Below are 12,214 nucleotides of genomic sequence, written 5' to 3'. Positions count from 1 at the left end.
TTTCGGTTTAGTACATATAAATCTGGAATTCTTTATTTATTAGTATTGTCAGTTTGGATTTCTTTTGTGTACATGCTAGGAGCTGAAAGTCCATGCTTGCTGATCTGAATACTGGAGTATTTAATTGTAGAACTCCCTTTCTTTCTTGTGTAATCCCTTTGAGTTTTTGAGTAGGATTTTGTCATACAAAGGGCATCTGATTGTAATAAAAAACAAAGACAAATATTAGATTAGTCATGGGATAAGATTTACTACTACTTAAGACATTTATCTTTTTAATAAGGGAAAGAAGATTGCAGAGTTCCAAATGTAGGTTTGTTTGTTTTTCCTGCTCAGAAATGTAATGTATTGTTAAAGTATTAAAACTTTATGTTAAAGCATGTATGATTTTATTTAAAAATAACATTAATTGAACAAGCTAAGATATCTTGTTAGAACATTTAGAAATATATATTTTCTCTCCCATAATGCTCTTACAAGAGCTGCTAATTGAATATAATTATAAAAATAAAGAATCAATGCACAAAAGAAATAATAGGTAACATTTACTGTAACTCTTTCAGATATCAACTTGCAGATTAATTCAAATATTAAAACCTAAAAAGCAATATGACGACATAACAGTTCATATATTATGTTTGAATATACTGCATTAAAGAGCCTGACAATGGTGTCTTCATGGTTGTTAGCAATAGTAACCGTTATGCTTGCAACTTGTGTTTCTTTTCAACCCATGTGGCAAAATGATGCCTCCCAGAGGTAAGTTTTGGTATTGGCGAAAGGTGCTGCAAAGAACAGGGGTACCTCAAAGACTAGTGGATTGGAGGAGCCTCAAGACAATATAAAGTCCTATGGACGATGCAGGTGTTCGGAGAACTCTTGTTTGCTGGTATTTCACACTCACTTTAGACAGATATAAATTTCTGTATTACCCAGCATCTGCTGAATCAATTTTACTGCCTATATGGGAGTAGGAGAAAAGCATTGGCACTCTCGAGTAATGGAACTAGTCACACATTTAATAATAAGTAACAGAACATAGGGAAGTTTTATTTCATTTATTGTTGCAAAATCGTTGGCTTCATATTACTTTTAGAAATACTGGCGAGCTCTAATCTGGAAAATATATCAAATCCTTGAAATATCCATAAGCAATTAATCTTTTCAGTTTCTGTTTTAAAAATTGTAGAGCTAATAAAGCTAGGTTGGTTATAACAACACTGCCTGTTTCATTGGAATAGAATTTATAACTTCTATTATTGTAAATACACATTTAGGTTTTTATTCTTGTGTGTGTGTAGTAGCTTTGTTGCCTTGCATACTGGTAAAGGAAAATTTTATTTTCCTTAAAAAAAAAAAAAGAAGGAAGGAAGAGAAAAAAGTGTAAATTCTGTACATTTCATTATGGAACATTTATAAGATGATTTCCATGACAACCATATAATAAGATTCATATTTACTTTGTTTCTGAGTTCTCAATGTCTTTTTAATGACTCCTGTGTAATAAAAACAGAATGCATAATCTGTGAGATTACATAATATAAATCAGTTTTGTTTGCATGACGCTGAATAATGTCAATACATGCACAATATACTGTTTAAAAGCCTTACATGGATTCTTCCATTTGTTGCAGAACTGTGAGAAACTAGAAAATAATTTTGATGACATCAAGCACACGACTCTTAGTGAGCGAGGAGCACTTCGAGAAGCAATGAGGTAAGTCTGGGTCACCATAGCAACAGTCACAGATGTGGTAAAGAAAGAGTCGTTCTTCATTATTGGGGGAACAAATGAGTTCATTGCCACCATTCAGCTCTATTCTCTAAGGTATTAATTTGTCAGTGGAGAGGCTTCCCTTGAGGCTGTACTTTGGTTTTGAAGCTGCATAAATGTTAAGCCTGACTGCACAGTAAAAAACGTAAATGTTTAATTTGTTATTTAAAATGCTTAAGGGGTGCCTTGCTTTATATTTATACTAAACTGTGAGTGAATGAAAATATTGTTCATCTAAATTCTGTAAGTGTTAAAGAAATTGTATAATGCTGTTTGAACAAACCTGTGTTTGCTTCTAAATTGGATTTGATTTTTATGTATGTAGTGGCCTGTGTACTCTGATTTTATCACCATATTTACATGATTTTGGTTTCCTTAATGGAATTTTAAAATGTATCGTGTATTTCATATATTGTAGAGATGTATATTTTGCTTAATATCCTCTTATCACTTCACATAATGCTTATTGGAGTGGGGTTAAAAGTAGTCAGTACACTAATCTTTTCCTAACACTGTTACTTGCGCTGTAGATTATCTGGGAACAGGACTCCAAAGAAACTCACCAACTATAGTGCCCGAATAAAGGGAATGATCGGTGTGATAAAAGGTAGTGGAATTAGAGACAGGTTTTCTAAAATAACTTGCTAAATAAATTCAGAAAGAATGGTAATTTTAGGATTATCTTTGTATCAGAAAATTAGAGTAACCTATACTTTGAAAGGTTTTGAAAGACAGTTAGTAAGGTGTAATGATGCACACATCACTTCATTTCACTTGCCTAATGTCAAAGTAACTTCTTAAATTTGCATTTGCACAGTAAAAAATAAAAACAACAAAAATATTGAGAAGAATTTGAAAAACTAATTACACCCATTTGCTATGATTGTGTTCATAATTCCTTTACATTTATGGATGCGTGTGAATGACTTTATTTGCGTGACTCTGAATGACTTTATGTTCACGATGCTCGTGTCTCATGAACACTGCTATGAATAACTGTTTGTGAAGATGTTTTCCAATGAAATGCAACCTGCCTCTTTTAAAGCCTTACTTATTACCTCCAAATTGTACTCTTTCCTTTCTGAAATATGCAGAAAATGATTTAAATAAAGATTTAGGGAACATTTGGTGTGTGAAACTACTTTTAGTATTTTCAGCAAGCTGGGTTTCAAGTTGCTGGTCTTCTGTAACAACATTCCATGGATGGTTTGCGGCGTTTTGTGCTACATGACTCAGCACAGTTAATCTTTCAAAAACTTGGAAGCTGACAGCTATTTGGTGATAAACATTCACTAGCAAAGAGATCTTTGGCATTTCAAAGGTCATGTATCTGTTACAAGGACTGTATAGAAGATTCTTATGATTCTATGCATTGCATACAATAAAAAGCACTCTCCAAACTTATAAATTTGCATCTTGGCCATTTCTGGTAGCATACAAACCATTCTGAGAAATAGTTATTGATTAAGTGTGACAGATACTGTGCAGTGCTGGAATTCTCTTAATTGCAAGCAATGTTATATATATGTAATTATATAGTTCTGTTTTTTTTCTTAGATGTTTTTATGGAGGTAAAGAAAATACCTGACTTACTACGTTAACACTGTACCATGTTTTTACAGAATACTTGAGTAACACATAAAAGGTGCAAGAGATTAGAGAGGTATATGTGTGTAGTTGCATGTTTGTTTGTTTTTTTTTTCAAACATATAAAAATGCATTTATTTTAGGCCGTACAGTTCCGTTCAGCTGCTGCACAGTCACCACATATCCTTGATAGCTGCATTTTTCTATTTGGATCCCAAGATAATTTGCAGCATATTTAATTCTAGCAATACATCTTTGACAGATGAAAGTTCACTCTGTTTTCCTGTCACCATAGTGGTTGTTGGACCAAGTGTGGGAGGACGTAGGTTTTCTGGCATTGGTATTGAGATACCTGCCTCCTTTTTGTTGGGGAAGCATGTGGAGAGGTCTGCACATTGCACAGAGGCACTAAAATCATATGGGCATGAAAGCAACAACAAAAAATCCTAGTTGGATAGCTAAGTGGATGTATGTGGATCTCAGATGAGCCTTAAGTTGAGTGGGCAGTCTGCCCAAATCCTCTCTGATTTCCCAGAGTAGTACTACTGGTCTGCCAGACGAGAGACACAATGAACATTTTTCCCCAGTGCTCCTGTTTGGAACTAGACCTTCCGTTTTAACTTTCTCTTTGAGAAAAATGGTCAATTTAATATGGGTTTCAGTACATTTGTAGTCTATGAATATCACTGTGCTCCACATAAACAAACACTAATAACCAAGAAGGGTCTTGTTCTTTTCCAGCTCTTCAGAAACCAAATGATATTCAAATTAAGGATTACTAGAAAATCATGTTTCTTGTTTATATATATAAAGTGTGTATGTGGTGTCTGTGTGTGTATGTGCAAAATAAACTTTCTGGAAGGTTTTGAAATGATTATAAAGCATATGAACTTTCTCTAGTTCTACTTTACATATTACTTTAGACCTTGAATGAGATAATGAGATAAGCTAAATAGTGTTATCATAAGAATTTGGTTTATAGTTGTTTGCATGTAAAATCATAAAGCATTCAATTCATTTCATGTTATTCTTGTTTTGATGATATACTCTAAAAGGTTTGTTTATTATATTTTAATGTAACTGTAAAGCTTAAGTAAACAATAAAAATAAATTATTTTTTTGAACAGAGGTTTATGAATGGACAGTGTATTGCTTTACACACCTTGAAAGTATATACTATAATATAATAAGGTGTTTTATGTAGTTGGCAGAAAAATAGCATAACTTGGCAGAAAAATAGCATCTATATACACCTATAATATCAGGTTACATAAGTAAGAGCATTAAGCTTTTATTAAGCAGGGCTCAATTTGTACTTCATATATTAATCCTTGTAAAAAATCTGGATCCTGATCCTCAGTGAAGCTTCATTCTAGAAAATCAAAGGAGCTTTTAGATTGGTTTGGTTGCTACATGGAGATACGTGGCATAGGTAACTGTATGTTGACCTTGGTGTCATAGGAGGCTAACCCAGAATGTGGACTGTTGCTGTAACTGTGCCTCTGGGAACGTACAGTAAAGCAGTCCCGAGGACTCTTAAAACAAACAACAAACCCTGCCCCCAGTTGCCATAAAGTAAGTTTTAGCAGAAATGTGGAGGAAATCCAAACCCAATCATTTAGTATATATTTAGAGGAAAAGAAGATGTAAATTAAGATTTAAACTAGGTTTAACAAGGTGAAGGACAAATTTCAGAAAACAACACATCAGCTGGCAGGAAGGGAGTTTTTTTTTTTTTTTTTCCACTGAATCCATTTGTTTGCAGTATGTACAGACATACTGATAAGATCCTCCCAAGCCTCCCCTGCTTGAGGCTAAACGCCCCCAGTGCTCTCAGCCTGCCCTCATGGGGCAGACCGCCCCAGTTCCTCGATCACCTCAGTGCCCTGTGCAGGACTCACTCCGGTAAGGCCACGTCCCTGTCATGGGGAGCCTGGCTCTGGGCGCAGTGCTCTGGGTGTCTCACCAGTGCTGGGCCGTGGGGAGGGATCACCTCCCTCGGCCTGCTAGCGATGCTCTGCCTGATGCAGCCCAGGGCACTGCTGGCCTTTGCTGCGAGGACACGTGGCTGGCTGGTGGTCAGCTTGTCCCCCGGGACCCCCAGGGCCTTTTCTGCAAAGCTCCTTGCCAGATGGTTGGCCCCTGCCTGTGCTGGTGCCTGGGGTTGTTCCTCCCCAGATGCAGGACTTAATTTATCTCCTTTTCTTTAAACTTCATGAGATTCCTTTTGGCTTATTTCTCCAAGCCTGTTGATGCCCCTCTGAACAGCAGCACAACCCTTTGGAGTATCAACCGTTCCTCACAATGTTCCAACATCTGCAGACATGCTGAAGGGTTACACCTTCGTGACAGGGAACTGAACTATACACATACAGTATTGCATCTGAAATTACGGTCCATTGCTTTTGAGCACTCTACTAATGATATGCTTTAGGCATATGTCTAGCGTAGATTTCATGAACTTGGTATCAGACAAATGAAGCCATAGTGGTTAACTTCCTGTGAATCTGGCAATGCGGTTATTTACTTAGTGATGTGGTGGCTTATGGATGTGAGCAATCAGTTAGTAAGACTGGTGAGATGTTTTATACATGAATAGGTCTTACTTGTAGGTAAATACATCTACAGTCTGTCTTCTGAACATTGGCTGAGTTGCGTGAAAGCTTTGCAAGTGAAAATTAAAGCTGAATATTTTTTCTGTAGACTTCATGTTAATGAAGAAAGATTTAAACATATTTCATATTTCCAAGTGGGAAAGGAGAGAGAGAAAGTTTACTAGTCTGTTTGGATCAGTCTAAAAAGGCACCAAACTTCATTCGGAATTTTCTTTTGCATTCGCAAATTTGCATAACGTTTTGGATAATGTGAACATGGGAGTGAGGCTTCAGTTATGATTTCCAATTTGATAGAAGCAGGTTTTTTTAATGATATTCACTCTGTTGTCTTGACAACTGTGTAAGTTGGGGTTAGTAATAATCAAGCTGCTTTTAATATGATCTAGACTCAGATGTATTTGACAAACAGTTTCAATGGCTGGGCAAAACCCAAGGAAATTATACTGTAAGAAGTTCCATGACTTCACAAGTGTTTGTGGGTTTGCAGAATTAGAGCAAGAGATTTTAAAAACTGTGGACAAAAGTATGCAGTGCAAACTACAAAATGTCTAATAACCTGCTTGTTAGGGCTTCAGGTCTGCACTGTGTATGGTAAATATATCAGTGCTGTGTTTATCTGTACCATTCCTGAAAAATATTTTTTTGGTGGGGGAGAGGAGGAAAAAAAAACAGCAAAAAAAAACAAACAAACACTTTTCTGATGCTTCAGTGGACAGGAGCCTGTTTCTGCTTTTGAGCCATTTAGTTTTATAATTTAAGGAAAAAATTGGATAACAGTCAAAAATTTGCTTTTTAGCAAACTGCAGGAGATGTTGTCTGATGTTGGTACTGAAAGAGATTTTGAAAACCACTGTGGCAGATGGCTTACCACAAAGACTCCAAAGATGCCATGCAGTGGGTGCAGTGTCGTACCTTTCAGTGACTAACAGCTACTCATCTGCAAACTGTTAGAGCAGAAAATTGCATTAGAGAATCTTGAGTTCCCTCTATGGGTTCCCCCTTTGTTACTTTTTAAATGGAAGATTTTAAAATATTTCTTGGATATGTTTTTTTTTTGCTACCATTAACAATCAGGCAAATGCCCTGGATTGCTACTACCAGGCTTATGAATACCTTTAGTTTCATTAGCTTGTACACTGGAAAAGGCATAGGTTCATCTTGAAAAGAAAAAAAAAAAAAGTGCGGAGATAAATTGAGGAAGCTTGCTGATGGTCTTGTACAGCTTTCTGTAGGTTATTGATATTTGATTTTTTTATGTTCAAGGGCTGTGAATGATTTAATTAGAAGGTGCCTTATACTATTTTAGATCATAAAAAAAACAGTCTGGGACACACTAGCTGGGCATGTTACAGCTTTGTCAAAGGAGCCCGGTGTTTTTGTTCAAGCTGTTGAAGCTCATGCTGTTTTGTCTGTAAGTCATGAATTTAATCTCCACTGTAGCCAACCTACATGGCATAGCACATTCCACATGTGCTCAAGAAACTACTACAGTAACATCAGTTTTGTGTGGAGACAGAAACCAGTTTGCCTTTACCAATACTATTTTAAATATTCATGGTTTTTTTGAGACATTTATTGAAGTTCTCAAAATCCTCTAAAAATGTGATCTGTCTTCCCTCCTCTCGTCTCCATCATGTCCTTTTGAAGTCTCTGGGCTTTGTGTTGCCATGGGCATCTCTGATGCTATTCTCCTTGGAGTTCGGGATAGAAAGCAAATCTGGGACCGAGGATAAAATAGTCTTTGTTCAAAAGTGCATTATTATGTGGTTTGTGTCTTTGCATTGGTACGTTCATTATGGCCAGATCATAATTATCTTTTCTGATTATAGTGTGTTTAGAACACTTCAATTTTACCGAGTATACTGAGTATTAGTAGCTATGCTTACATTTTTTATTTTATTATTATTTTTTTTGCTACTTCTCAGGAATCTTGACTTATGCTGTGCCAGGTGTTGCAGTTCCGGAGATAAGAGTAAATCTTCATTTTCCTAGAAATGTTTTGTATATTGGGATGAGAGTGTTTCGGAGATTAAACTGGGTGCAACTGTGCCCCAAGATACTTAACTTTCGTCAAAGTTAATCTGCCCTTCCTCTGTAGACTTCTGAACTTAAAAATCCTGTTTACTTACTTGAGGCTATCTGGGAGAGCAGGAAAAGATTTTCAGTAAAACAAGTAGATTCTAGTTGAACATTAAATTTAAATAGTAAGATCCTAATGTGTTGGATTTTTTTTCAATAAATTAGTTGTATAAGAAGTTGTGCAGTACTGCACATTTAGCTATTTGGCTACAAAATTTTGGAGAAACAATTTCCATTCGCGTTTCTAAAGAATCAGAGGCTTTACAGGAGAACCTCTTTTATTGGAGTTGCTGTTGAAAAAGTTGGTTGGCAGCCAGTTAAGCCCTGGACCACTTTAGGCACCCCACTACTGAGCCACGTTGCTTGTTTATATGTGTATAGCCATTCTAGGGTATATTGTGCTAGTAGAGAACTTGCCATTTTAGGGATAAATTCCTTGACTGCCAAAATCATGGGCAAGGGCTGGTTAATACTACAAGAGAGGGGAGAATACTGCTGTTCAAGTAGATGCAGATGAAATCCCTGATTTTCCTTCTCTAATACAGGAAGACATTTAACTAGCAGGAACTAGACAGCATAAATGTTTTTGCTCTTTTCAGGTTGAATTAGATATATTTCAGTGAGTATAAAACTGTACCTCCTTGTATTTCCTGCTTCTGTGATCAATTTTTTTTTATTCTAGTTGGGCATGCTGGATGAGTGAAGACTTTACCCCTAAATTGGAAAGGCCTGAGTAATCTTTTGGTGCTGCTAAACATTTTGTTGTCCAATAGTGTAACAAAGTAATAACACACAAAATGTATTTTTCTTAATATTATAACTGGGAACAGAGCTCTGAAATGTAACTCTCTTAATATTTTCTCTTCTATCATGTTCATTTAATTCTTGATGTAAGACAAGAATTCATTGCTCCTGTACTGAGTGTGTGAAACCACGAGTTGATAATGGTAGCTCAGTGTTTGCAAAATAAAGTGTTGTTCCTGTAGTGTGGTCCAATTACCCAATAGTAAAGCAGAGATGTAACACAGCAATGCTGCTTTCCTATTTGTTTCAGTAAGTTTAGCACAGCAGGAGATGTGGCATTCTTCCAAGATAATGCGTCAAGTTTACAGTTGGCTGGAAGTGCAATGGAAGTTACTCTAAGACTTCACATGCTGGCTAATAACTCTGGTTGAATGTGTGAGATAACACCAAATACATTTCATAAGACAACTGTTTCATTGCAAGGATTTTATGTCTTAATTTTGAGACACTATCACACAGAGATATTTGAACAAGCATCTCTGTAGATGCTGCATTTACAGCATTGCAGTTTTAGTGATTGAGTGTAATTTCTGTATGGGTAGAGCTCACATACATTTTTTTCAGGAACCTGCTGAATCGTATGAAGCCAGAAATAACTTCTCCATTAATTTGGTCAAATGATGTAAATGTGTATCTAATGTTTTTGAGGAAAAATATATCTAAAATAAGAACAACTGTAAAACAGTAACATTTCTTTTTGAAGCTTACAGAGCTAGTAACATATCAGTAATTTGGCAGGTAGGGAGAAATCAGAGATGGCAAGGCATCTTTTTCAGTAGTGAGACCCGGGGGTTGGATAAGAATATCCAAGAATTTTTTGCTGTTTATGTCATTTTCATTAATTTTGCCATCACTTTGCCATTCTGCAAAGAAATTTTTAAAATCCAATGTAGTATACAAGGTAGTATACATCACTTGTACAGGGTCTGGCAGTAGACCTACCACAGCTCTTTCAAAGGTGTGTTAATATTCTTTTAAAGTTTTGAATGAACCTTTCTCAGTAAAAAGTACACATTAAAATAGCATGGGAGTAGCTCTATAAACTTCTCCTTGTTATCTCTCAACATGTTTCAAGTATGAGGTGGAACAACCGCTATTTAAGGAGGATTAGAAAATAGTTCACAATTTTGGAGTTCATCTTCAGCATCATTAGCAGTCTTGGTACAGACATTATGAGTGCATGCTAAAAACAATATATTTTTTTTTTGTGAACCCCAGATGAAGGACATTATTTAGTTTTCAGCAGGTTATTGAATGCTGTCATAGGTGAAAATACCATCTGTACTGTGCCTGGTTGTATTTTGTGATTATAAAGGTAAAATTCCCAATCCTAGGTATTTTGTATCCCCACTACTCATTTCTCAATCTGTCTTCTAAAAAGAATATCTGACATATCAGAAATACTCTCTACGATAGTAAGTTTAGGCTTACAGTAATTGCTGCGAGCTTCTAAAGCTTGCCAAAGATCTTTAGTTACATACATGCACTTTCCTGAAGCATTTCTGTATGCCTTTGGCAGCACTGATCCGATAAATGGAAGGCTGTTTGTCATTGGCAGCATTTGTCTTTGCAGGAAGTGTGTTTGTTCCAACTGATTGGAGTTGTTTCAGCACTGACACCTGAAGAGTGTATAAAAGAAAATAAAGAACCGAGAAAATTCACAGAGTTTAGAGAAACTAATTTGCCAGTAGGCTTGGCAAATGCTCTTTCAGGCTGAAGTAGTGTCTGTTGTGTGGGGAAAAATGACCACTGATTTAGAAGAGCATCAAGGCTATGCACAGGGCTAGCAACGCAAAGGTAACTGCAGACAGTTGTTACCAGGACTGGAAGATGGGATCAGTACTAGGAGTATCCTTTAGTAATCCTTACCAGCATTAACAGCACATGCCAATTGTCCGTGTAGCTAGTACAGTGAGTTTGCTGGCTGCAAAAGTATGTTGTGAATGTTGCCTGGGTTTAAGGGTTCTTGTTCATCAGAATTGGCTCACGCAGTGGTGAGTGGAGAAAGAGTGAGAGTTGAGTGGATGAGGGCACGTGCTGATTTGGCAAAGGATATAGGTTGAATTCCTGGGCCTATTGTGGCAACGATCAGAGTGCCTTCCAGATGAATAATTGAGTATAGGGTGGTCAAAATTTTCCTCTCAGCAGTGACATAATTTGGCATAGCATGTGCCAATATTTAATGAAGAATACACACTTGGGACATTCCAACCTGGCTTTATGCCCCTACAGCTGCTTTTAGAACTCTGAAAGCTTTATTTTGGATTGGGGAAAAAACAAACCAAACAAAAAACAACAACAATAAAAAACAAACACATTTGAACATCACCTGGCAGGGATTTTGGGGACAGTATCTTGTGGAAGCAATCACGAAAGGAGGATCAGTCAGAGATAAAGATCAAAACTGCAGAGTGACAAAACATGCTTGTCCCTGGATATTCTGAATCAGAGTATCTGCTCGACACCTTGGTTTGCTTTGATGACTGACATTGACACTGAGATACTGCTGCTTTTTCAGTAAGAAAACTCCAGCTGAACCACTGAGCCTGCGTATGTAACGTGCTGTGATTTTTTCACCTGTTTCCTTACGGACAAACATACAGTGAGAGAATAAGGTGTTACAGTACAAGTTTCTGATGCTATGTAAACAGGCCTGGATTAAAAGCGAGAGAAATATCCAAATTATTGAGTATATTTCTATCTTTCATCCAAATTCTCATACCTACTACTGTACCAAGTAGATTGACTGGAAGGATTAAACTGTATTTTGTTTATTGTTACCAAGCAGTGATAAGTTCCCTCCTTAAATTCAATAATTCAGTGTTTTCCAGAGGTTCAATTGTTATTGCAATGAATTTTCACCAGTAAATTTGTAAGCATTTTCATGCATTGCGTGGCTGGATGTCATCTTTCAGTGTGGAACTCTTTTTGTGGTAATAGTGCAGCATAATAACATGGAGCATTCAGGAGGTGAAAGGACAGTGTCTCTCAGGTAAAGTTAGAATTATTTGTGAAGACATAGCCTCTATTATTGTTGTCCTCCTAAATATGCAACTTAGTGCTGTATATTTGCACTTAAATTGTCATTTAGTAATTAATGTGGAAAATGACTAGCAGAAGGAAAAAGAAATGTTCAGCATTTTTATGCTGCTTCCTGGCTGCAGTTAGAACAATGGGTCAAAGGCACTAAATATAATCTGGTAATTTGCTCATTTTATTTTTTCCTTTTGAATTCTTCCAGTCAATGGATAATGGTCAGTTAATAGAATTAAATCTATTGCTTCATTTTTTCTTTTTTCTTTCATTTTAAAGGAGGGAGAAGGATTTTTCTCATCATCTTCACTGATTGCCAAGT

The 12,214-nt window shown here is 36.4% G+C and overlaps 1 protein-coding gene across 3 annotated transcripts in view; it reads left to right on the top strand.

The window, feature by feature from the left end:
• Positions 1–12,214, top strand: part of DPYD (dihydropyrimidine dehydrogenase) — a 354,038-nt gene that overhangs the window by 53,915 nt on the left and 287,909 nt on the right. For all 3 annotated transcript variants that reach the window (XM_040566231.1, XM_040566230.1, XM_040566229.1), the window contains one exon: positions 1,635–1,717. In XM_040566231.1, the coding sequence (XP_040422165.1) occupies positions 1,713–1,717 (5 nt within the window). In that variant the 5' untranslated portion in view covers positions 1,635–1,712. The remainder of the gene's footprint in view (positions 1–1,634; positions 1,718–12,214) is intronic.

The sequence above is a fragment of the Cygnus olor genome, chromosome 8 (assembly GCF_009769625.2).
Source record: "Cygnus olor isolate bCygOlo1 chromosome 8, bCygOlo1.pri.v2, whole genome shotgun sequence".
Lineage (NCBI taxonomy): Eukaryota > Metazoa > Chordata > Aves > Anseriformes > Anatidae > Cygnus > Cygnus olor.
This window is presented reverse-complemented; position numbering and strand designations above follow the sequence as displayed.